Below are 26,366 nucleotides of genomic sequence, written 5' to 3' on the forward strand. Positions count from 1 at the left end.
TGGCTTGTAGATGTCTTCAGGCCGGGACTCTCATCAAACATGTGAAGTTTGGGGCAGATTTGACCATGTACAGTTGAGTTACAAAGCACTTCCTGTGTTGCCAGTAGGTGGTGCTATGACCATAAGTAAATATTGGCCTGTAGTTGTGTTCAGGCCGGGACTGGCATCAAACATGTGACGTTTGGGGCAGATTTGACCACGTACAGCCGAGTTACAAACCACTTCCTGTTTTGCCAGTAGGTGGCGCTATGACTGTAACGGAATATTGGCCTGTAGATGTGCTCAGGCCGGGACACTTATCAAACATGTGAAGTTGGGGGCAGATGTGACCATGTACAGCCGAGTTCCAAACCACTTCCTGTGTTGCCAGTAGGTGGTGCTATGACTGTAACGGAATATTGGCCTGTAGATGTGCTCAGGCCGGGACACTTAACAAACATGTGAAGTTTGGGGCAGATGTGACCATGTACAGCCGAGTTACAAACCACTTCCTGTGTTGCCAGTAGGTGGCGCTATGACTGTAACGGAATATTGGCCTGTAGATGTGCTCAGGCCGGGACTCTCATCAAACATGTGAAGTTTGGGGCAGATTTGACCATGTACAGTGGAGTTACAAACCACTTCCTGTTTTGCCAGTAGGTGGCGCTATGACTATAACTGAATATTGCCATGTCGATGTCTTGAGGCCATGACACTTATCAAACATGTGAAGTTTGGGACAGATTTGACCATGTACAGTCGAGTTACATAGCACTTCCTGTTTCGTGGCGAAACATGGAAATTCGACACCTCGCCACGCCCACGCCGTTGGACGAAAACTCAAGCTTATATTAACTTTTAATCGTCAAGGTCTGTTATATACACTGAGCAAGTTTGAGGTGGATCCGATTAACCTCCTAGGAGGAGTTCATTAAAGTATGACCCCTGTAAATGTCCAAAAATGCACAAAAATGCCACAATAAATGCAAAATGGCTGACTTCCTGTTGGGTTTAGGTCATGGCACCTATTGACGTTTTTTGTAAGTCTGGACATGATACATGTGCCTACCAAAGTTGGTACATGTAGCTGAAACGTAGAGCGATGAGTATTTTTTTTAATTTTGTAGGGGGCGCTATTGAGCCATTTTGCCACACCCATGCGCAAGAGCCATAAAATATCTAATTTACACCACTTCTGAGGCGTGTGCAAAGTTTCGCAACTATCCGAGCACCTTTAGCCCCTTAAAAATGCGATTCATTCGGCCTAAGAAAAATAATAATAATAATAATAATAATAATAATAATTAAAGCTGCAAGCAGCGATGATCGGGCCCTCGCACTTCGCGCACGTCGGGGTGTGCCGCAGCCGCGGCATCATTACTGGACACCGACCAGTCGACGCGGCTCTGAATTTTCAGTATAAAACAAGTCATTTCCTTTTGCCAGTAGGTGGCGCTATGACTATGATTGAAAATTGGCCTGTAGATGTGTTCAGGCCGGGAGTCTCATCAAACATGTGAAGTTTGGGGCAGATTTGACCACGTACAGCCGAGTTACAAACCACTTCCTGTGTTGCCAGCAGGTGGCGCTATGACCATAACTGAATATTGGCATGTCGATGTCTTCAGCCCGGGACTCTCATCAAATATGTGAAGTTTGGTGCAGATTTGAGCATGTACAGTGGAGTTACAAACCACTTCCTGTTTTGCCAGTAGGTGGCACTATGACTATAACTGAATATTGGCCTGTGGATGTGTTCAGGCTGGGACACTCATCAAACATGTGAAGTTTGGGGCAGATGTGACCATGTACAGTGGAGTTACAAAGCACTTCCTGTATTGCCAGCAGGTGGCGCTATGACTATAAATTAATATTGCCATGTCGATTTCTTGAGGCCATGACACTTAGCAAACATGTGAAGTTTGGGGCAGATGTGACCACGTACAGCCGAGTTACAAAGCACTTCCTGTGTTGCCAGTAGGTGGCGCTATGACAGTGATTGAAAATCGGCATGTAGAAATGTTGAGGCCGGGACACTTATCAAACATGTGAAGTTTGGGGCAGATGTGAGCATGTACGGTGGAGTTACAGGCACTTCCTGTTTCATGGCGAAACATGGAAATTCGACGCCAGGCCACGCCCACACCGTTGGAGGAAAACTCAAGCTTTTAATAACTTTTGATCGTCAAGGTCTGTTATGTACGCTGAGCAAGTTTGAGATGGATCCGATGAACCGTCTAGGAGGAGTTCGTTAAAGTATGACCCCTGTAAATGGGCAAAAACGCACAAAAATGGCACAATCAATTCAAAATGGCTGACTTCCTGTTGGGTTTAGGTCATGGCACCTATTGATGTTTTTTGTAGGTCTGGACATGATACATGTGCCTACCAAATTTCGTACATGTAGGTGAAACGTAGAGCGATGAGTATTTTTTTGAATTTTGTAGGGGGCGCTATTGAGCCATTTTGCCACACCCATGCGCGAGACCCATAAAATACGTAAATTTTCAGCACTTCTGACGCATGTGCAAAGTTTCGCAACTTTTCGAGCAGCTTTAGGCCCTCAAAAATGCGATTTATTTGGCCCGAGAAAAATAATAATAATTCCTTGCATTTCAATAGGTCCTCGCACCGGTCGGTGCTCAGGCCCTAATAATTCCTTGCATTTCAATAGGGCTTCGCACCAGTCGGTGCTCGGGCCCTAACAAGATAAAACTTTCAAATGGGTCTCATCCCCTCAATTGGATGACTTTTTTAGGTGAACACAATTAGACTTGTTGTATTGCCAGACACTAATGTTCAAGCGGAAAAAGTAAAAGATGTCAAGAAATGTGTTTTTAAGAATATTAATGATCACACACACACACACAAACACACACATGCGCACTCGTACAAGAGCACGCACTGCAGTGCAGATGACTCAGCCACCAGCGTTGCCATGGAAACGTTGCCTCTTTGCAATCAGTCTCTTAGTAACTGTGTGGTTGCCGAGGAAGGAACCTGTGTGTATGGTGTATGTCTGTGTGTGTGTGTGTGTGTGTGTGTGTGTGCGTGTGCATTATGACATTCAGCTATTGATGTAACTGGCCAGTTCATTCAATGGATGCTAAAATTAGAGCAATTTTGAGAAAAAACTTTTACAAATGCAGTTCTAAAAATCCTACTCTCCACAAGTAATGGCATATTTAGGTGGTTTTAACAATGTTTTGTTCAGTTGTCTAATTTTGTTATTTTGTTTTATTTTGTATAAAAAATAGAAGGCAAGGAATCTGTAGAGAGGGAACAAACAGAAACCTACTGTGAGCAAAGACAAAAGCCAAACTGAGAAACTTACCTCCTGTTTCACTGTGTCACTACTCATCAATCATGTAGCCAGTTTTGCTACAGTCTATTAGCTAAATCCAATTACTTTTCTTTCTTGCACAATTCTTTTAGGTCTGGCGAGCTATCTCTTGAATTCTTGCTAGTTAGCCTAATTCTTATTTACTTATACTGTACATTTTAGGTATTTACAGACACTGTCATCCAAAGCAATGTGTAATGAGTGCAGCAACAGAATAAGCTTAATTTCCAGGATCACCAACATCACAGGCAATCAATAGCAAGGAGTGCAAGGATCAAAGCCACAGCAACCAGACAGTAGATGCAACATACTTGGGTGACCCTTGAATGATTATGTATGATGAGTGCTATCTTAAGAAATGAGTCAAGGTAACCCAGCAAACATTTTTGAAGTTGAATAGAATAGGATAGATTTACATGATGTGGACACAAATTATATGAAGATTACGTTCCTCCACCTCGAATTGGAATCTGTGACAATAGCATGAATTGGATTCTGTGACAACAGCATGAATTGGACATGGCATTTGTTCTTCTTTTTTCTGATGTGGTTGATCTCTTTATGATGCTCTGAACGCCCAGTTGCAATGCAATCTGGCTTTCTGTGATGAGCAGCCACTAAGTGTCACTCAACAAGGGACTCCTGTTGGCAAGAAGACTAAAACGTGGGGCAGCTGAGGCTGAAGTAGCTGCCCGTATCATCTATGACACCGACCGCCTCCAGTAAACACCTGGGATTGTTGTCTCTCTCATTATGTTCTGTGCCTAAGTAAGCTGCCGGAATACAAGGTACACAACTTTTCCACCAGAATTTGAAAGCGCTGCAACAGGGCAAATCAGTGTGAGTTTCATTTTTTCAGTTTTTTGTGATTCATATTGTAATTACTTATTTATTTATTTATTTTGAGAGATCAGTGAATGAAACTGTTCTGCAAAAAGGGCACATTTGGGAATTGTCATTAGATTGGCAGAACAGCTAAATAATCAATTCATGGATTTACATATCTGCTTTATACATCTGCATGTCTCTAAATCTGTATTTTAGATAGATTAGATTAGATTAGACTAGATTAGATTAGATTAGATGAAACCTTAATTATCCTTGTGGGGAAATTGGTCCTTTGCAGCAGCAAGTGGTAATAGGATACAACAAAGAAGAATAGGATATTAATAAGAATACAGCAAACAAGCATTACATAAACATACTCAACTGACAATTCCAACAGGACATATTAAGTCAGAATGTATGAATGAAAATGTGTAAAAAGTCAGGATTCCAGCATTAACAGGACGCAAAATAGCAGCAGAATTTACTGAGACAGAAAGACAGAGTGAGATGTGTGCAGAATGAAAATTATAAAATACAATAGATATATATGCAATATATATGAATCCTCTCTCTCCCCATGCTAAGATCATTTCTCTCCCTCCCTCCCTCTCTCTGCATGCTCCATTCATGCTGTTCATGCCATTCAAGATCCATGCTACCATGCTATGCTAGCAGGCTGCAACCTACAGGCTGGGAGGAATAAGGCAGGCAGCAGCTAACCCACCCACAGCAGGCTCCTCCTCCACAGAAAGCACTCTCTGTCTGGATGCATTGACGTCAAGGCTGACGCACGGCAGCCTGGAGTGGCCAGCTACATCAAAGGCCTCCATGCGCAGGCCTAAAAAAAAAGGTATTTTTAGCTAGCAGAGGGAGAGAAACAGAGAGAATGGGAGTAGAGGAGAGGAGAGGAGAAGAGAGGGGAGGGACGGATGGGGTGACAGGGGGTTTGTTTGAACCTCTGAATGAACAGAGAATAACATGCAGTCACCATTTTCTCTCAACGAATCACAGGGAAAAAAAAGCTTGCTGCTGAGATTGGAGTCCAGTGTATAGAATGTGGGTAGAGTCATTTTATTGTGGTGATAACTGGACTTTATTCTTTTCAAGTAGGGTTAGACCAGGTTTAAATATCTGATATCCACCAGTCAGTGTGGTCCACCTCGGATATGATGGATATGATGCAGTTTGATCATTGCTACACTGGTTGTCTATGGGAGGACCTAAACCAGAAGTGACTCTGAGACATTTTGATCAGATTAGTATGCATGGTTATGTTTATTTTTTATTATTGTCGTTGTTATTCTGGGTTTCAATGGGGAGTTTTAGTGTCCCATGATGTAAATGCTGTAAATCCTGTAAATGCTGTTTCAGAGGTTTTTCCACCTCCACCCTGACAAGAATACAATTCTGGAGGAAACACTATTCTTGTCATTTTGGGGAATTTTCTTTGCATAAAAATTGTCAAATTTAAAGATATTGAATATCGGCAGCTTCAATCTAGAAATATGGTATGGGCCTCGCATCACCCATATACTTTCTAGTGGTGTCGATATACTGCTGTGTGTGTGAAGAATGGAGCCAAGTCCACTTTCCCTGGATAAATAAAGGTTAAAATATTTTTTTTTTATTTTTTTAAATCTATATATATATTATGCCGAGAGAAAGACGTGGGTGTACTTTGTGCAGCTGTGTAGACAACTGACAGCCAGTCCAGTCAGATGTGTGAAAGTGAGGAAGGCCAGCTACTGAAGTCGGACCGCCCCCTGGTGGTGGCAGACTGTAATGCAGCCCAAATCTTTTTTTAATTTTTTATCTCTGTTCAATTTCCTCTCCTTCCTGACTGCCTCAAGGTTTACATTTTTATCATTAAATATCATTCTATATATCGTGTTTTTCTGTTGTAGACTGGTAAACAAAAACCTTGGACACCAAAGCCATGAAACCCTCTGAGGAGAGAACAAACACAAACACGGCCGACTTGGTCATGCCAAAGCCAATGGATTTTATTTACACATCCAGTTTGTACAACATGGTCACCCACTGTAGCATCTACAGTACATGAGTGAAAGAAAACAAAAAAAACACATCAGTGATCTTTTAACGTGTGCGAGTTGTGACAGGCTACATCGCAATCTGCACCTAAAGACTGACCTACTGTCTGTCCGTCTGTGGCAGATTGAGAAACATATTTTTTTTATCCGTTTTATATCAAGTAAATACTTTGGCTATGACATTATCTTTTAGGTGTGCTATATATTCCGAGGTCACACATATATTATAATCTCTAAGATACATTTTGCCCTCATTATGTTTGTGTCATAAAACTTTAAAAGAGCCTGTTTTTATTAAGCTGAATGAGTTGCACATAAATACAAATAGTAACTAGATTCTGTACAACATTTACAATGTATGAAAACAGAAATACTGTGTCAGAAAGCAAAATGTACAGATATATATATATATATATATATATATATATATATAAAAAGCTTACAATGGCAACAATGGACAAAATCATAGCTTGGCTAATGAAACAATATTCCTCTTATGCAAATGCACAAAACTCGTGAGAGATCATGCAAAGAAACTATGAAATAAATAAATAAATAATCACCAGGCGAACAATTTGTGCAATGGAGCAAAACTAGTCTCATTTGTTAGATAATAATATAGTGCTCACTATAGCAGCTCACTACTCCCTTCCTCATGGTGACACAACCGTGGAATGCCTAGGTCTAGGTCAAATCAACTACATTGTGACTGTGAATCTATGTGAAAAATGTGTAAAAGTGACATGAAGTGACATTGATTATGCAGAAAAGAGCTGTTCTCTCAGTTCAGTTCCCTGTGGCCGCCAAAGCCAATATCTATATCAAGCCATGAGTTTCCCCATGGCATTTCAAATCAATAGGTTGCTTACAATAACTAGCTGTGTCTCTCTACTCTACAGAACTCTGCAAACTGAAACTTGATACACTACCTCCGTATTTCTAACCACGATTTGGAGACAACAGTCACAGATTTCAGTAAAATTTCATTTCAGTAAAATCTCATTTCGCACATTTCTGTATTCGTGAAAGGCGAAGGTTAACAGAGGAAACGTAATTCCTGTTGTGATCACGGTGGAAAGCTAAACAAAATGGATGATGTTTCAACAAGTGACAGCCTCAAAGTCAGCGTAAGTATAGAGCTGAACGACCAATCGATATGTGGACGGTCCACAAGCTTGACGCAGTCATCGGCCGCCAACAGCCAATCAGATTTCTGCGCTTCTTTGTTTCCCTACCGATGTGATTTTATTTCATGAACAATAGTTCTGCCTGGCAAGTGCAAAATGAACGAAAAGTTGATTACAGCCGTTCAAAGCTGCCCAGTTCTCTACAACTTTTATTTTGAAAGACTACAGGAAGAAATGTCTCAGAAACGATGCTTGGAGGATGTTTTATCCATCGTTGTTGAAATATATCGGCACAAAATATCAGGTATTGGCAGCTTTAAATATCGGTATCATTATTGGTCTTCAAAAACCCATATTGGTTGAACCCTATTTATCTTCAGCAAGCAGCAACTGTCGTGTTAAGGGAAAAGGTTTTTGATACTAACACTTTAGGTTGTGCTGAAACAACTTATTGGACACTGCAAACCAATCAGATACCAGTTCATTGAGGAATGTGATAAATGCATTTTTAGGTTATCTCACGGGCAAACAGAAACATTTTCCCCCACAGTGTGAAGTATCTGGCGAAGAAAATGTCAGAAATTGAAAATGTCTATTTCATATATCCATTAAGGAGGAGGGGATGTGAAAATGTGAGCTCTAAAACATTGTTATTATTGATTTCTATGAAAAATATAAATTTACATCATCAAACTATTTTTTTCTTTCCATAAGCCAAGTGAATTACTCAAGGATGTACAGTTTTTTTTAATCGACCGTTGACTTGTGCTTCAACAACTATATGTGACTTAGTGCAAGGTGGTGAAGAACTGTTCAGGACACTTAAGTCTACTTACTTAAGTCATATGCATGATGCATGTCTATAACATTAATGGCAGGTCAAAACTCTTCAGAAATATGCTTTACCTTCAACATTGTCTAGGACAGACACTAGGACACAAGAAAAGTTACACTAAACAGGAGACAAAAGGGCTTACTTATGTGTCCAACACTTCCTTACTAACCCCTTTTCAGTTAAAGGGTAGTATTGATCAATTCTACAATAAACATGTAGTCAATCAAACTTCCCACTTTGAATTCTAGGCTGCTATTTTCTCTTTGCCAGGCACTTGTCACACTGTGGGAAAAGGTTTCTCTATTGCTACTTCAATTAACTGAAAAACAGAATGCTAGTTTGGTTAGCATTTCTCAGTAAAACCATTGGGAGACAATGGTTGCCACTGGTTTGGATGAGGAATGCCAACAATGCTTTAGGACAGCTGAAAGACTTTTGAAAAGAAAAGGACTAAAATTGAGAATGTTATGGTTGGCCTCTAACAGAAGATAAAAACAAGGCAACAAGGAGGGGAAGCCATTTTAGACTGCTGAAATACATCATTGGTCCCTGTGGTGGCCATATTTATCACATATAATGAGATGACCAGTCAATAGAGGCTTCTACTTCTAGACCTTCTACTAGATATGATAGCTAGTGTGCAAATCAGATGTGTTAACAACACAGTGATGGTTAGCTGACCAGATACTATGGTTAGCTAGCTAACTCGCTGACATTATCTAAACACTAAATCAATCAGATGGATCAGTGATGAAGTGATCAGTTCCCAGTAAAAAACAGCACAGAAATTAACCGTCTGTTCAATTCTGTTGAGACAGTCGAGTCAAAAACCAATCAGCTGTTCAGGGACGCGATTCAGGAGTCTGGAACCAGGCTAGTTATTATCATTAGTTGTAGAGTTCTATTTTGAATACACAGCAGTCACATTGCTGAGGTAGTGTGTCTACAAGAAGATAAAGTGAACATCAAAATTGTTTTTTCCAAGTCAGTTCCCTCCAACTCTTCCCCAGTGATCAACTATCAACAGTTTCCGCTTGTTTCAACGATACAATGATAAAACATTGGTGGATAGATTAAGCATGGCACAGAATCTTGACGGTGATTGACAGACAGACTGATAAATAGTGTCTGTTTCTAGTGGACGTGAAGATATGCTGCTGCGGTGGTGTAGATGCAGGTGTGTGTGTGCGTCTGTACCTGTAAGACTACATTGTGAAGAACAATTTCAGTTCTGGTCACAAGAAGTGAGTTTATTTGGGTCATTTCAGAATTTGGGCTTCAGTTTAAGGGCTAGGATTTAGTGAATGAATGTAGTCAATGGTAGGTCCTCACAAGTATAGCAATGCAAGGTTGTGTGTGTGTGTTTAACTCTTGATCTCCAAGATGGAGGGGTTATGGTCGAGAATGGCCAGAATGATCTTGTCCATGTACTGCCTCAGACGGAAGTTGATCTCCTCCTGCTCCTTCAAAGCCTCTACCAGCTGTGTGAGAGAGAGAGAGAGGGAGAGAGAGAGGGAGAGCGAGAGAGAGAGAGAGAGAGAGAGAGAGAGATTAATAAAAAACTATAACAAGAGAACAAGTGAAAGAAGAGCTGCTTGGAACTGGTCAAAATGCATGCAGCTGAGTGCTCACTGTAGGCCGGCCCTATCAATAAACAACAATTACAAATAGAGGTATTTGCTGCCTGGTGAAATTCTTTTTAAGTGTTTCTATGGATCCCCAATTCAATCAAAGCCAAGGCACTCCGTGTGCAGGTACAAAAACACTTTATTATTGTGGCTACATACAAGAACAACCAATGTGTGTCGACCAGACCAGATTTGATCTCCATCACGATCCAAGCAACTTAAAAAAAACATTTTTGTTACCGGCACAAATTTCTACTGGTTATGTTGGGTATGTTAAGGACAACACATTTTACAACAAATTTTAAGGAAAAAAAAATTAATGATGCAAACTTACATTACAGAGTTACGAGTCATATTTCTGTTGCAGCGTTGCTGTTGCCAACACTTTGCAGAAAAGTAGCCAGTAGCTAACAACAAGTAACTCAAAAACTAAATGCTACAGTTAATCAAACAGAAAACTGCTGTTAGGTAGCCTACTGTAGCTATGGCTTTGCAACTACGGTAGCTAATCTATGTGTGACAAAAAAATCTTTTTTGCTGGCAAATATTTCAGTAACAATTAGACTGAGCTAGCAGAGCTGTGTTTAGTGGAAAAGGTTTGGAATTTAATAAGTTTGCCTGAGATGCCGCTCTCTTTCCAGCGTAGATTGAACCTTGCTTGACCAATGATTGTATCACAATGTGTGTTTGTAACCACAATGGCTAATCGTTGCTGACAAAAAAATTACTAGATTGAGCTAGCAGAGTTGTGTTTTGCGTAAAAGATTTGTGGGAGGGGTGGGTTTTTTGTTTGTATACTTTCAAATTCTTGCTCATTTCGCCAAAGTTGCCTACAGCAACTTTAAGGTGGCAGTATACTTACAATGAAGCAGAATTTGCTTATAGAAATAGAAACACAGTTGAACTTGTCGCCGCATACAAATTTGTGTATACTCACTGTGTCTTTGCATTGTTTGTTTACTTACCGTAACCTCAAGAAACTGGAAAAAACAGTGACAAAAACTCTGAACAACAACAATGGCTGGTGAAAGAGCGACAAAGGCGGCTGAAGGAATCTGAGGATTTAAGTCATTCAAGTTGTCTGATCGGTCATAAAAATGCAGATGTACTGCGCCTCCAAACCATTCATTTAGAAGAGTTTAGCACGCAATGTTAGCATAGAGATGGAAACAAAGGCAATGAAAAGGAAATAGAGATGCCTTTCCACAAGGCAACACAACCAATCAGGTCCTCCATCCACTTGGCAAACTAACCTCATCCCTGGAGGCGTTGTCGATCTCAGCTGCCAGGCACTGGGCCTTGGTGTGGCAGGCAAACAGGTTCTTGGCCTCGTATAAACTCAGACTGAGGATCTGAGCGTTCAGGTCGTCATTCTGATCTCGCAGCTTATGGTTCTCCTGGGGAAGCAGAGAGAGAGAGAGAGAGAGAGAGAGAGAGAGAGAGAGAGAGAGAGAGAGAGAGAGAGAGAGAGAGAGAGATTAATAAAAAACTATAACAAGAGAACAAGTGAAAGAAGAGCTGCTTGGAACTGGTCAAAATGCATGCAGCGAGAGAGAGAGATTTCCTTTCAGTGTTTAAGGATTCTGGTGGAAACTTGCTCCACTGCGCTCAGACCAGTCTGTGCGCTATCGTATTATGTCTATAAAGACAACATTTTCAGCTTTCATCAGTGTTTCATAAAACTTTCTCAGCAACTGAACTTGAAAAGCTAATCATATGCCTCTTTAAGTGCAAATGCTAGAAATGATGATAGTGCAATTGTTTGAGTCAGTTTTATGAGGATAGGAAATAACATGGAATAGGATAATGGAGTAGAATCAGCTGTACTTACTTTTTCTCAGGATATGTATAGTGTGCCCATCTATCACACTAATTACTATTCACTTTTAATGGATGAGAAAGGTCATGGAATACCCACCTGCATAGCATTTTCTAAGCTTTTGCATGTGTGTGTGTGTGTGTGTGTTGTGCTTCTATTCTTGTGAGAACCAGTTGGAGTTTTAGACATTAGGACTGAGGACATTTTGGCCTTCAGTTTGGAACAGCATTTGGGATTAGGATTTGGGTTTAGGGTTAAGATTAGAGTTAGTGTAGCATTTTCCTTTCTGCCAAGAAAAGGAAAGCTTTGGCATTCTGTGTAGTTAGAGGAAGAAAATGAGAAATAGTGGTCTAAGGTGCGTACCATGTAAAGGCAACGTCCCGGGTTCAAATCCGGCCCAAGACCTTTGTCGCATGTCATCCCCCTCTCTCTCCCAATCTTTCCTGTCTCTCTCTACTTTGAACTATCAAATAAAGGCAAAAATGCCCAAAAAATTATCTTTAAAAGAAAAAGAAAGTGGTAAAGCCGAGAAGGGTATGGCTGTGTCCTCGCACACAACTCTCATTTTTCTCACTTAAGAATTTCCACAAAAGGGACGTAACGGGGTCGTGTCCAAGCTTGGCCAAGGAGTACAAGGTTGGACACTGTTGCGTTATACTTTTTCATTGAACCTACTTACCTACATTTAATGAGTCAAAATGACGTGTAAAGTAGACCCCCTTTCGTTTACAAGGAAAAATGAACTGTGGCTCCAATTAGTTGCTGATGGAACACCTTTTTGTCAATGTACACCTTTCGCACAAATGTATCTGTCCTTGGTACCATATTGAGAAATTTGATGAAACGTTTAAAAGGTACATTAAACATCCTAGTAAGGAATTCTATGTGATACACTGGTGAACATGTACAGGTCAGACTAGCGGAGAACCTGAAAGCAGAGGTTGGCGACTGTAAGGTTTGCAAGGAATGAAATATACAGTTGAAACAGTGACAGTTGTTCATGTGTAATAATTACGTAATTGTGTGCTGATGTCCTGTCCTGAATATTAAGGTGAATGCTGTAGTAACATGATAATCTAAATTACATCTCATGAAACTCACTTGCAACAAACGCTGCAACATATGTAATTGTCCCTTTTGTGGACCAGGTTTCTTAAAACCTATGAAACTATCTTAAGTTTAGGTTCATTTGGACCTACATTTATCCATTATCCATGGAGGCAAGGTTAAACATTAAATCGTGGACAAGGGGGCGTGGCTTCTCACAAGAGAGAAGAGACAAAACATACATTATTGGCCCAATTAAACATCATCAGGGCACTGGAGAGCTCATATGTTCCATGCCAAGTGGTAGGCTGGCATCGAACATAGCATCACAGCTAAGTAGTAGGTTGTTAGCTATTAGCTACTAGCTTGCTAGTTAGCTAGTATCGCTAAAACATCTATCAGATCCTTGTGCACATTTAAGGTATTGTGTAGTCCTGGCTCATGACTGCAAGCCACACTGCATCGTTGATTAGAGATTCCTCCATGTTGGATTTTCTTTCAGAGGTCATCATGCCCAAAACAGAACAAAATTGCAAGTGGAAATTGACGATTGACGTTGTTTATTCATCCTTTGTGTGGATTTCATTGTAAGTGAAGGAAATTTTAACACACTTTGGTGCACAGTCTGACCATGCCTTTAGGGTTTGGGAATAAATGCAGTGACTGGAAGGTCCTCGTAAGGATATGTGTGTATGTGTGTGTGTGTGTGTGTGTGTGTGTGTGTATATACCTGTTTGAGTCTCTTGACTTCGTGCTCCATTTCGATCTCCCTGGTCCTCGCGTTGTACTCCGACAGCCCCCTGCCCTTCCCTGGATGCTCCGTCTCCAGCTTAAACAGCTGCAGATGCTCCAGCTCCCGACGAAGGTCATCAATTAGCTGCAGGGAGTTGATTAGAAGAGATTTGATAAATGAAAACACTTTTGTGTATAGCCTTTCTGTTCAATCTGAATCAAAATCCCATCTTATTGAAACAATTACTACAATGCATACATTTATTTTTCCCGGCGAGTGAGGTATTCATGCATCCCAACAAGAGACACCTGAGCTGCCTAATGTCCCGCCACATAACCAGTTATGCTAATTAGGCCATTAATCAAGCTAATTAATGCATTACTTAGCAAATATTTCTATGTCAACATACTTACATGTAACACATGGGTGGTATTAATGAACTCCATATCTTAAAGCATTAAGGAGTTATAGCAGTTTCAAGAAAATCAGTTTTTCCTCATTAAAATGCAAATGTAGTCATGAAATATAGGATAAGACTCTGCACACTGTGTCTTGCCTTTCTTGCTTATACATTTTGCTTTCACCAGGCAAAGAAATGGACGACAAGGATAAGGAGTTATTACATAATGAATGTAATAACTGCCTGTCATTTTCATCTGTAGTCCCTGGCCATATTGTTATAAAAGGCTATATAATAGAATGTCTCCCGGGTTTTTGCGACTGGATTAAAAAAAACATTCAAATATATATTCTACACTGCATGGGGAATTTAAGACTGCATTTTCCTATGTGTTACTCCAGGCTAGTGAAGTCCTCTATCACCTCAAATGTTGATATAAATCACAATGGTGAGTATGAAATGTATCTTCTGTAATAAACACAAGGCCCTGTGGTAAACTGCATCCACTGGCTTCAGAATAGAAGCAAAACATCTCATGTCAAAAAGACATGCATGTGGATTGGACATTTGGTTCAGTTTTTGGTGAATTTGTGTGTGTGTGTGTGTCTGACAGAGGGAGTGTCCCACCCACCTCCTGCATGGCCTCCTTCTCCTTCTGGAACTCGTGGCGGTTATGCCAGAGCTTGTCCATCATCTTCCTGTAAAGGTCCATCTCATCCTTCAGCCTCAGACTGGTGTCCTCCAGCTTGTCCGTCATCCTCTGCTTCTCCTGGGGGGGAAAGAGGGCAGGACATGGTAACAGACAAACATCAAGTGAAAAATGACTTTTTGGCACCTTGTTAGCCAATTCTCCATGTTCCAACACCTGTTTAACATGACATGATAACAATAAATTACAAATGCAGACCTTCCCTCTCTTCTCACTTGAGGGTTTTATCTACACCCAAATACACTGTGTTAAGTAGGGCTGTCAACGAATATTCTAAATTCGATTATATATTCGAATTGTAAAAAAAAGCAGACATTCGATTGTGAAAATTAATATTCGATTGTGGGAAGAAAAAAAAAAAGCAGCACTACCGCAGCTGCCTGGGCCGCTGCACTGAATGCACTGCATGACGGACAGAAGTCACACAACATCACTTTCATTGATTGAAAATGAAATGTAGGTCAAGCTGAAATGAGCGAATAATTCAACAACAACCGTGTGGTAATGATGGCAGAGAGTTCACAACCCCCTCCGAGCAATCTAAAAAGCCCTGTTTGGAAATACTTAGGATTTTGGTCAGACGGCAAAATTGTGGAACCTCGAGATAAAGTTGTATCAAATTGTTTATTTAAACCAGTACGAATATTACCTAACCTGTATAAAAATTAGGCTATCGAATAACATATCAATTACGAATCATTCATTTGATTTCGCTCCGAGAGACAGCGCGTTCTCAGTTCTCACTCTAGCACCAACCACGGGAGAGAGAGAGAGAGAGAGAGAGAGAGAGAGAGAGAGAGAGAGAGAGAGAGAGAGAGAGAGAGAGAGAGAGGTCTACGGTCTTTAAATGAAGTTTTACAGTATAGGACATTATTTTATTTGTTTATTTTGTAATGTGTAGGTATGTAGATCTTTTAAAAGACATGTTTATGTTGAAATAAATATACCTATACAAGTAGTTATGTCTCTCGTTGTATTGGTTTGCCCTCTTATGGACATAATGCGCAAAAATAGATATTCGAATGGTTCGAACCTGTGTGTTTTTTTAGAAGGAATAATCAAACGTCATTTTTGGCCAATTTTGACAGCCCTAGTGTTAAGTGAATCACACTGACCTGGTCCAGTTTCTCTGTCTGAGACTTGAGTCTGCACACATTTAACTTCATCTCTCCATTCTCGTCCTCCAGTTGCTGTACCCTACACACACACACACACACAGTATGAAGATAAGTATATGAAGTACCAAGACGACAATATCCTACAGAACCAGTACTTGCAATGCTTACCTAGTGCCAAGTGCAGTGTTGATGCTCCAGGTACTGTTTCTCTAGGATTATGGCATAAATCTAACTTCACAGTGTGTGTGTGTGTGTGTGTGTGTGTGTGTGTGTGTGTGTGTGTGTGTGCACCTGTTACTGAGCAGGTCTATCTCGGTGCTTCTGTCTCTCTCCATCTTGCTGTAAGCCTCTCGATGCCTCCTCATCTCATCCTCCAGACTCTGATCTGCCCTCGCCTCCGCATCCTTCACCTGCTCCTCCAGCTCATGGACCCTGGAGCGTACGCATACACACACACACACACACACACACACACACACGACAAGAAACCCATATAGGTATACACAAACAGTTCAAAACTTGTGGTGGTGCTTGGATACATCAAAGACGAATAAGATATAAATAAGACAAATGAGGGTTGAATGCCTCTTAGTGTCAGTGTGTGTGTGTGTGTGTGTGTGTTTTCCCACCTGTGGACCAGTTGTGTGTTCTCCTGTTTGAGTTTAGACTTGAGGTCGCCGTTGGCCAGGCTGTCACTCTCCAACTCCGTCACCTTCTTCTCTAGATAACTGACCTGAGGGAGACAATTACAAAATTTATATTTCTACCAGAGAAGCTGCTTCAACTCTGCTACATGTACCTAGTGTGTATGTGTGTGTGTGTGTGTTAGTACCTTCTCTGTGATGTCGAGGTCACAGGAGTCGATGCTATCTGTGAACAGATCCTCTGTACTGCTGCCCTGACTGGAGCCAAACACACTGTGGTTGGCCTGGAACAACTGACTGGAGGAGAGGAGAGGACAGACGAGAGGAAAACAGCATGGGAAGAGGACAAGTGTCAACTCCAAGCCAGAAGAAAAAGACAATATATTGATCGACTATATGATTAGTGTGTATGAGCTGATTGCTTGTGGGAAAGTCAGGTGACTCACCGTCCAAACGCCGTGCTGGAAATCTTTCTATTGGGACTGAAACGGGAGGGAGAAAACACACTGTGAGTGAGACACACACACACACACAAATACACTCCGACGGTCAGTTGGACAATGAGAGAATGGAATCGATTAAATAACACATTAAGATTAACATGGCTTTTAATGATCTGTTATCAATACTACTACTACTCATGATACCACCATTCCTGCTACGACTACTAGTACTACTACTACTACAACTAGTACAGCAACTACTACAGCTGCTGCTAGTACTACTGCTACTACTAGTACAACTACTACAACCACTACTAATATTACTACAGCTATAACTGCTACTAGTATTACTACTATTACTGCTACTACTACTACTCGTACTACTATTACAGCTACTATACTACTACTGCTACTGTTGCTTCTACTACTAGTACAGCTACTACTACTGCTATTAGTACAGCTACTAGTAGCACAGCTACTACTACTCCTGCTGCTACTACAGCGGTTATAATTGTTACCACAAGTGTTACCAGAATACCAACATTTTAACTTCTGTGCCATTATCAGCCCAAGAATCACCGTTTTTAAATTTTAAATCAGTCTCACAACATGGAGAAATAAATACACACAAAAACAAACAAATAAATGTAACTATATATGCGGGTAAACAAACAAAATATGAATAAACAAGTGTTCCTTTTAGGTGCTCTGTGGAGGGTTATACATGATTGGAGTGAGTGAAACTATGCTGACTTTAAAAACTCCACTTGTTAACACCAAAGTGCTGTGGTAGCACAGTGTTGTTGGAACTAAGAGAATTGCTGAACACCGTACCAGTACCCGTACCGTTCGAATGGAAAACCGAAGCTGTCTGTCACTGAGTACTTTAAAAAGAAAAATGAGGACAGGGGAGAGGGGAGAGGGGGGTGGGGGGGTGGGGGGGACGGAGACACCGAGGGGTGCTGGTGATGCTGAGGAGGCATGCAGGGAAGAGGAACAGCAAGAGGAGACAGCGATGAAAACATTTATATTTAAGTGAAAACAAACGTCGAGTCACTGTCAATCAATTACATCAATGTAAAATTAGGGCATCTAGTCATAAACGTGTGTGGTCATTAATACTGCGTGGCAGAGGAGAAAAAAATGGTGCAGCGATGAATATATGAATGAAAATGTGCAAAAAGTCTGGATTCCAGTGTTAACAGGATGTAAAACAGCAGCAGTAGCAGCAGAATTTACCGAGACAGAAAGACAGTATGAGATTTGTGCAGAATGAAAAAGGTGGACAATTCTAAAAAAAAACAACAAATTGTATGAATGTCAATGCATATGCAATGTACAACAATGAGAGGGATGTGAGAGTATGAAAAAAGAAGCATATATACAAGATGTGCTAAACTGTGCTGGTATTCAGCTTAGTGGTCTTTGTTACTGGAATCTAGTTACTATTGCTATATTGTAGCAACTGCGCACGCACACACACACACACACACACACCACAAAACTTATAACCACCCCCCTGCCAGATTGGGATGCAGTTACTATAGCAACCGCTCAGACTCATCCTGTGATGTGGGTGCAGCGTCTGGTACCAAGAGAGAAAAGAAGAGGGGGGATTTGGGTGATTTGCCTGTGTGTGTGTGTGTGTGTGTGTGTGTGTGTGTGTGTGTATGTGCCAGAGAGCTAATCTGAGAATTGTTATGGCAGGACGATGCTGAGGCAGCTAGAGTGTATCTGCTCTGCACTTCTCTAGTCATCTACCCCCTCTATTTTTCTCCCATTCGCTCCTCTATGTGTATGTGTGTGTGTGTGTGCTACCTGTTGGCCTTGAGGTTTCGGAGTCGAGCCTCCAGGTCATTAAGCAGGTTGACTTTCTTGCAGCACTGAGAGCAGTAGACATCCAGCAGCTCGCTGTTATACAGCTGACGCATCTTCTGAGGAGTCTGCCCCGCACTGCAATCATAAAGCACATAACAATATCTCAATATAGAACAATGATGGAAATATCAATATATATACGCAATATATAATGATGCTAACAATATCAGTAAGTAAGGGATAATGTACCGCGAGCTGGTGCCCTGACAGGATGAATCAAGTACCAGATGTGAAGCGGAGGCTCCCTGTGCATTATCCTGATACTTACCATGACATGAATTACATGAAATATTGATTTAAAATTATTATATTCCAAGCTAAAGCAATTTACAAGCCAAGAAACAGTTCAGCAGGACTGCAACCATAGAAACGTCTGTAGCTCGCCTCCATGGTGACACTGTAGCAGAAGTGTAACCACAGAAATGTATTTATTTATTGGCTTATTTAGTGGGGACAATACACATTCATCAGCATTACTGTAAATGTGCCAGTGTTCAACAATTCACAAATATGAAGAAATGCATTTGCAGAGCATGCTGTAACACAAGTAAACACATAGGTGTGATATAGGTTTTTAAAAAAAATTTGCTTATCATCAATTTAGAAAACAGAATTGTGTGTCACGATATGCCAAAATCACCATATCATCACCATATGATTCCACTGAAAGACTATAAACCATAATATTGAATTGAACCCATTTCAGTGGCCCTGTACTGTATATGTGTGTGTGTGTGTGTGTGTGTGTATCCAACCTCCCTAACCTGGAGGGCAGGGAGGATCCCAGGTCCGAGAAGCCATTGGTTCGGGTGTCGTCGTCGGGGCAAGGGCTGCTGGGAGTGAAGTCCACGTCCTCGCCCTCGCCGTAGTCCTCAAACTGCTCCTCCCTCGAGATGACGGACGCAGACACCGAGCCAATCAGCTGGCCGGGCCTACACAGCCATGGGAAGTAGAAGAAGGGTCATCAAAAGGTAAGACCAGTGCTCTGACCTCTCGCTAAAAGCTTCATTATTGAGGTATTTCAACTCTAATTGGCCCTAAACATGCCAGTCTCAGGTTTTTGGTTGTGACTGACCTGTCTCGCCGTCCCAGGCCCAAGTGGTCGGAGCTGTTGGCATTTTCAACGCTGCTGTCCATGTCACACTCCCCATCAGCGCCGCAACCCTCACCATACACACTGCATTCTGGGTAGGACCGCGTACACATGATGATGGGGGGGGCCAGCCTGGCCTCACCGTTCTACACACACACAAAAAAACACATTCGCTTGTTAGGAAATTTGCACATACCGCCTCAATGGACAGACAAACATGAATGAAAATGTCACCCTATTTGTTTCAATGCTATTTTGTGTATTGGATCAGGTACATTCAATAAAGAGATAGGGTTGCTCTGTGCAGGCCGGTCAAGTTCTTCCACATTGATCTCAACAAACCATTTTTGTATGGACCTCGCTTTATGTGTGGGGGCATTGTCATTCTGAAACAGGAAAGGGCCTTCCCCAAACTGTAGCCACACCCAGCCCATCCCATGAAAAACAGCCCCAGACCATTATTCCTCCTCTCCTGGCATCCCGCAAACCCAGATTCGTCTGTCAGACTGCCAGATGGTGAAGTGTGATTCGTCACTCCAGAGAATGTGTTTCCACTGGTCCAGAGTCCAATGGCGCCGAGCTTTACCCCACTCCAGCCGACGCTTGGCATTGCGCATGGTGATCGCATGGTGATGGTGCTTGTGTGCGGCTGCTCGGCCATGGAAACCCATTTCATGAAGCTTCCGACGAACAGTTCTTGTGCTGATGTTCCAGAGGCAGTTTGGAACTCAGTAGTTGCAACCGAGGATAGACGATTTGTACAAGCTTCAGCACTCGGCGGTCCCATTCTGTGAGCTTGTGTGGGCTATCACTTCGCACTTCTGAGCTGTTGTTATTCCTAGATGTTTCCACTTCTCAATAACAGCACTTAAGAGTTAATCGGGGCAGCTCTAGCAGGGAAGAAATTTGACGAACTGAAAGGTGGCAACCTATGATGGTGTTGGAAGTCATTGATTTTATATACCCATCAGCGATGGGTGTGGCAGAAATAGCCAAATCTACTAATTAGAAGGGGTGTCCACATACTTTTGGCCATGTAGTGTACTGTCTAACTGGCATTAAAAAGGTCTTAAACAGACTTAAGTTTAACATGATGAAACTCACAGTCACCCTGATATACTATCGGTGCACCTTTAGTATTTGAACTGAAAATGGCCTCCTGGGTATATTTATTAGAAATAGAGTGGGACTCTACCCTGAAGGGTACACAGAGTAAGTATATGGGTGTAGCATGCCCTAGATCTGTGTGCATGTGTGTGGGTGCATTTATTAATAATGCATCTGCCTGTCTGGCCTCACCCGACCGTGGTACCATGGGAAGGTACACACCCTGTCACAGACACAGACACGCTTTTCATGTACAAAGACAAAAACAGCAGCTCTCTTCCCCTCTGCCCACTCACTTAGCACTTCAAAGTGTGTGTGCGTGTGTGTGTGTCTGTGTGTGTGTGTAACATTCCAACAGAGGTGGTATGGTCTCTTAGGGACAGCCACGTAGCTTTCATTCACTGTCATCAATTATACACATGTTTTTGTCTGAGATGAAAGGGTGTGTGAGAGAGAGAGGAATGGAAACAGAAAAAACAGAGAGTTGAAGGGTAAATGAGGAATACAAAGGTATACAGGTGTGCTCCCTAAGATAATGAGGCAATTAACATTCCATCATGCTATGGGTCATGTATAAAGTAGGCTGATTGTTGGGGAACGTTGGACAGGAGCTTGGGTTGGGTTTGGGCAATATTTCTGCATTGAAGCTGCCGATAGCCAATATTTTGTTCTGGTATTTAAAATCATAAAGTTGGACCATGTTCATGCCCAAAAAACATGGGAAACCTTGAGGACAGAGAAGCAGATGGAAACAGAGGCAAATTCAACCGGAATTTGGGGAAAAAGTTCAAATTTAGACCAACATTATCTTTGGATCTGGTGTAGAGTGTAGATATTGATCCATAATGTTAGCAGCTAGCTACATCATGTTGTTAACATTAGATTTCTCTCCAAACACACAAAATACAAATTGTTAGCATCACTAGCCTTTAACTTTAGTATTAGTAATATGCTAACATTATGTTTCATATGTTTAGTGGTGCTTCTTTGACAGTCAAAATGTTTATGCTAGCTGTGTCTGCTAGCTGACACTAGCATTAACGATAGGTGGTTAAAACTTAAAAACTGCTACTGGTAAAACTAGCTGTCGGCTAAAACTTAGCCTACATAATCAGACCTAGGTGGTTTGGAGATAAATATAATGTTAACAGCATTAAGTAGCTGACTGGTAACATTAGCTAACATTATGGATCAACATCAATCCAGTGGTCTTTGATTGGGACTTTCTCCACCAGATACATGGATCATTTTGGTGTATGTTTTAGTTTTTTGTCCAAAGACCGGTTTAGTTTGCCTGTTTCCATCTGCTTCTCTGTCTTCAAGGTAGTGTTTACCACCCCAAGTATGATGTAAATCAAATATGGCCGCCATGTGAATGAAGCAAATACCCTATTAAGACACTTTATGTTGGTGTTTATTTTTGGTAGTTACCAGTAGTTTAATTTAACAACTACATTAAATCAATCAATCAAGATTATAACAAGCTATACCTCCTAGGCTATAAACTTACAATAGACTGTGGTTTAAGGCTGGATTGTGAAAATAACAGGACAAAAAGTTGTGGATTTAAATGTCACATGTCTAATGTCTCTAGTCATAAGGCATTAGACACACACGCTTATCATAAATGCACGCACAGACACACACTGCACAAACATAGGCATACACTCACTGACAAATAGATGTATGCACACACCTCATCCTATTCCATTCCCAGCCGACTGAGTACAGTGATGAAGACAACGCTACATAATACACACACACAGTACATCCCTAGTTCAGACACAGCTAATCCAGTGTGTCCAGTGAATCCACACACACACACCACTCCAAGAAATCATTCATTCCCTCAGCAATAAAAAACAATGGAGTTTTCTGAATCTGTAAAAACACACATTACCAAACAAGTGTGCACGCCGCGTGTGTGTCCTCTCCCAGTCCCAAGCCACCAGTTACCATACACACCAGTGCGTGCGTGTGTGTGTGTGTTCTCCACAGACACACGCAGACACAGTATCCTTAATGGTCCAGTCAATACCAAAATCCACTGTGTTCCTGAAGGTCCAAAGCTCAGTGTGCTACTGTGGCTTCGATACATGCACCTCGCAGACACACGCACACACACACACACACATGTATCACTGCAGCTCAGTCATTCAGATTTGAAAACACACTGCCGCTTTGGCATTGGCAACAGTTGCCGGGACAAAGCCACACCTCCCTCCCTCTCTCTCCCTCTCTCTCTCCCTCTCTCTCTTCAGGTTGTTGCTAGGCAACTGTTCAGCTGGGCCGATCTCTTGCAGTGACATCAGCAGTCGTGCACTGCAACATGCACACACACACACACACACACACACACACACACACACACTGATCTATGTTATATATTGTATATATATATATTGATATTTTTAGACTTTCTGCAATTTTACAATATATGCTGTTAAAGCTGGAATCAAGATACACATTTACACATTTTCATTTGTATATTTCTATTTAATATGTCTGAGTGTTGCCAGTGTTAGTTAGAAGCTACTTTGAAAGTCCAAGCTACCAGATAGTTCATATTGGAAGAAGCTGAACTCCAGCAAAGCTTACCTCAAGATAAATAGTTTTGCTAACTAAAATTACTTAGTAGTTCAAACTACTGCAGAAATGATCATATCTACATCTGCACCCAGGTAGCATGCTGACTCGGCCCAATTCCGGCTGAGTGTCAGGGCACTCGGCTCCGACACTCGGCATTAATTGGCTGTACAAGCAGAAGAATAGTAGACTGTCAATGGACTAAATGTATTTTCTTTGACTTTGGCAAGGACCCAGGTTGCTCCACCAGCATCAGGCCACAATCCCTCCAGCAATGGAGTGATTGTGGCCTGATCAGAATCAGAATCAGAATCAGGTTTATTGCCAAGTAAGTTTTCACAATACAAGGAATTTGCCTTGGTATGTAGGTGCATACAATAAACATAAACATGGAGAAAAATAATAGGGATAGGTTAGGGTTGGGGGGGGTGCAGGAGGAAATCCCTGACGTGGGCCTTTCACTCCTGTTTTTAGTATGGGGGAGGAGGAGGAGGAGGAAGTACTGCAAGTCAAGAAAGTCAAGAAACATAAATAATACAGAATATGAAAAAAATATAATAAAAATATAATAAAAAATATGTGCAATATATCTGTTTTTTAAAGTGAAATGAAAAAGCTGTACAGTTTGTGCAGGAATGTGCAAAATGATGCTGGTGATGTTGAATTGGGCTGCAATTGTGTCAAATCTTTTTTGTTACCTGGGCAGTGTCATATAATACAAAGTCACATGACTGCAAAAATACCACTGATTAGGATGTTAACAAAACTGAAGTGAGGGAATGTTGACTGTGAAACTAGAGTCCAAATCAATTAAGCCTGTCTGGCTTCATCACAGTGTTAACTTTCTGTTGGATGTAATGTCCATCACATTTGACATTTACACTCAGTCTGGACCTAAACCCAAACAAAACTACACTATTTGGTTTTCTCACAGAGAAAAGTGGAAGGAATGGCAACTTTCTGTTGGATGGGAACTTTAAGAAATAAAAGGGTCTTTGCAACTTCTGACTTGGCAATGAAGTAAATAATATATAAAAGAGTAAATAAAATCAACTTGCTTTTTTCTGAAACTTATTTTGTATTGAAATGACAGATTAGGTAAGATAATTTCTTACAAAGTAGTTTGAACTACTTTTCCTAAATAACATATTAACTAGGTTTGCCTTGAGTGAAGCTTTGCTGTAGTTCAACTTCTTCCAATGTAACTGGTAGCTTATGAAACTAGACTTTTGGAGTGTTTATCCTAATCAAGCAGTGGTTGTCGTACTTACAGTAGTGGCTGGGTTTGAGAACATCTTGGTAAAGAAGTCAACTTTCTAGGAAGCTACCAAACAATCAAGCTGCCACTCCCGACTCTCTCTTCCTCTGTAGTAAGATTTGGGATTCACTACAGTACAGTATAGGAATGGCCATGCTATCACCACCTATGGTGTTGTTGTGTAACTGCAGGTAACCCAAGTCAGTGGGGACCACTCAATCAATCATTTTCCTTTGGCTTGATGTCATTCACATTTGGAATTTCCTGTTTGAATTAAACTTAATTAAAATCCAAGAAAGAAAAACATTTATTCACATCAATGACAGAGTCAGTCCCACTCTTTAGTCAATATTGTCAGTGGGTCAAAGTACTGGTCCAAAATCGCTGAACTTATCCTTTAAAAAGCTTAAAAATGTTGGATTCTTATGAGAAGGTGTCGTCTTAGTTGGCGCTTCTACTGAGTAAAACAATTGTCATGTATAAATGCAAAACTTAAATAAATGACACCATTTGAAAACAATTTATTAACCAAACTACACTTGCACTGCACACACGTACACAAACACACCCGCAAGCAAACAACTCGTCCAACCCACTTCCAAACACCATCTGTCTCGATCCATTGAATTACAGCAGGCAGTCTTTATCACCTGATAAGCATTGCTATAAAATGTTTATGAGGGGTGTTGATAAAGATGGCAGCAGGCAGTCTAAGATAATTCATACACATCTACATGCAGTTTAAAATACTTCCGCACACACACACACTTCCGCACACACTCACTTCAAACTCTCGTAGTGTAGTAACTCAATCGGTCCGATCAGTATAGTAGCAGTACAGAGAACAAATCCCATCTAATATAGTTGGAGTATCAGTTCAGCAGTAAATGATATGTAACATTCCTAGTGGAATGAGGAGACATCTGGTCTAGTATTTCAGATATAGAACAATTGCCATGCATGATATGAATTGAAGGATTAAAATACAGCATGATACTTTGAAGTAATCTACATTGTCTCATTAAGAAAGATGTCAAAAGACGCTAAAAGAAAACTCCCCTCTTGGATCCTCTTCCATTGTTATATATCATCAATCTGTGATGTTCAATGCATTCCAGAAGTTATTTTGTGATGAAGTGCTGGAATTTTTTAGTTTCCCCACCTTCCCTCAACCTGACTCGTCTACTTCAGTTAGTGATTTCCTACATTGTTGTATGTGTTGTTGCATTCAATTGAAGGTGGGCTGCATTGCATTCTGGTCTATTGAGGCTACTGCTGGTGGAGCCACAGCATCAGGAAAGGAAGTGGATTTTACCTGGTAAATGTAGCCATTGTCCGTGACAGACGGCTGGCTGGAGGCGAGACTGCGAGGACCCAGGGCCGTCTTCAACATCTCCTCACACCCTAGCAGAAAGAAAGAAAGAAAGAAAGAAAGAAAAAGAAAGAAAGAAAGAAAGATGTGGGGGAAGAGGTAAAACCAGTGAGTGGCAATGTCTAGGTAGATTAGAATAGATTCCTCCATGAGTGAGCCTAGACCAGGGATTATTTATTTATTTTCATTTTATTGTACTAGATTATTACTTTATTTAATTTGTTTATTTAACAGGGATCATGCACATTAATAAACATTTCTCTAAATGCGCTAGAGTTAGCCACAAAGGCTAATATTCTTCTGTAGTGCCTGGCCAGATGTCATTAATGGCTACCTAGAATTGAGAGAAAATACACACAAACACAAAC

General features: G+C 41.1%; 1 protein-coding gene across 2 annotated transcripts in view; it reads right to left on the reverse strand.

The window, feature by feature from the left end:
* Window positions 1–9,527: 9,527 nt before the first annotated feature.
* rab11fip4a (RAB11 family interacting protein 4 (class II) a) overlaps window positions 9,528–26,366 on the reverse strand; it is a 32,512-nt gene continuing 15,673 nt past the window's right edge. Inside the window, exons 3-15 of one of the 2 annotated variants that reach the window (XM_071908828.1) lie at window positions 25,942–26,030; window positions 19,658–19,821; window positions 19,347–19,514; window positions 18,523–18,657; window positions 16,708–16,743; window positions 16,450–16,558; window positions 16,247–16,350; window positions 15,909–16,049; window positions 15,615–15,696; window positions 14,422–14,559; window positions 13,388–13,534; window positions 11,045–11,188; window positions 9,528–9,644 (exon numbers count right to left, since the gene is read on the reverse strand). In XM_071908828.1, coding sequence (XP_071764929.1) covers window positions 9,528–9,644; window positions 11,045–11,188; window positions 13,388–13,534; window positions 14,422–14,559; window positions 15,615–15,696; window positions 15,909–16,049; window positions 16,247–16,350; window positions 16,450–16,558; window positions 16,708–16,743; window positions 18,523–18,657; window positions 19,347–19,514; window positions 19,658–19,821; window positions 25,942–26,030 — 1,574 coding nt within the window. Of the gene's footprint in view, window positions 9,645–11,044; window positions 11,189–13,387; window positions 13,535–14,421; window positions 14,560–15,614; window positions 15,697–15,908; window positions 16,050–16,246; window positions 16,351–16,449; window positions 16,559–16,707; window positions 16,744–18,522; window positions 18,658–19,346; window positions 19,515–19,653; window positions 19,822–25,941; window positions 26,031–26,366 lie in introns of both variants that reach the window. The other variant, XM_071908829.1, reaches the window with a different exon arrangement.

The sequence above is a fragment of the Centroberyx gerrardi genome, chromosome 7 (assembly GCF_048128805.1).
Source record: "Centroberyx gerrardi isolate f3 chromosome 7, fCenGer3.hap1.cur.20231027, whole genome shotgun sequence".
NCBI classification, from domain to species: domain Eukaryota; kingdom Metazoa; phylum Chordata; class Actinopteri; order Beryciformes; family Berycidae; genus Centroberyx; species Centroberyx gerrardi.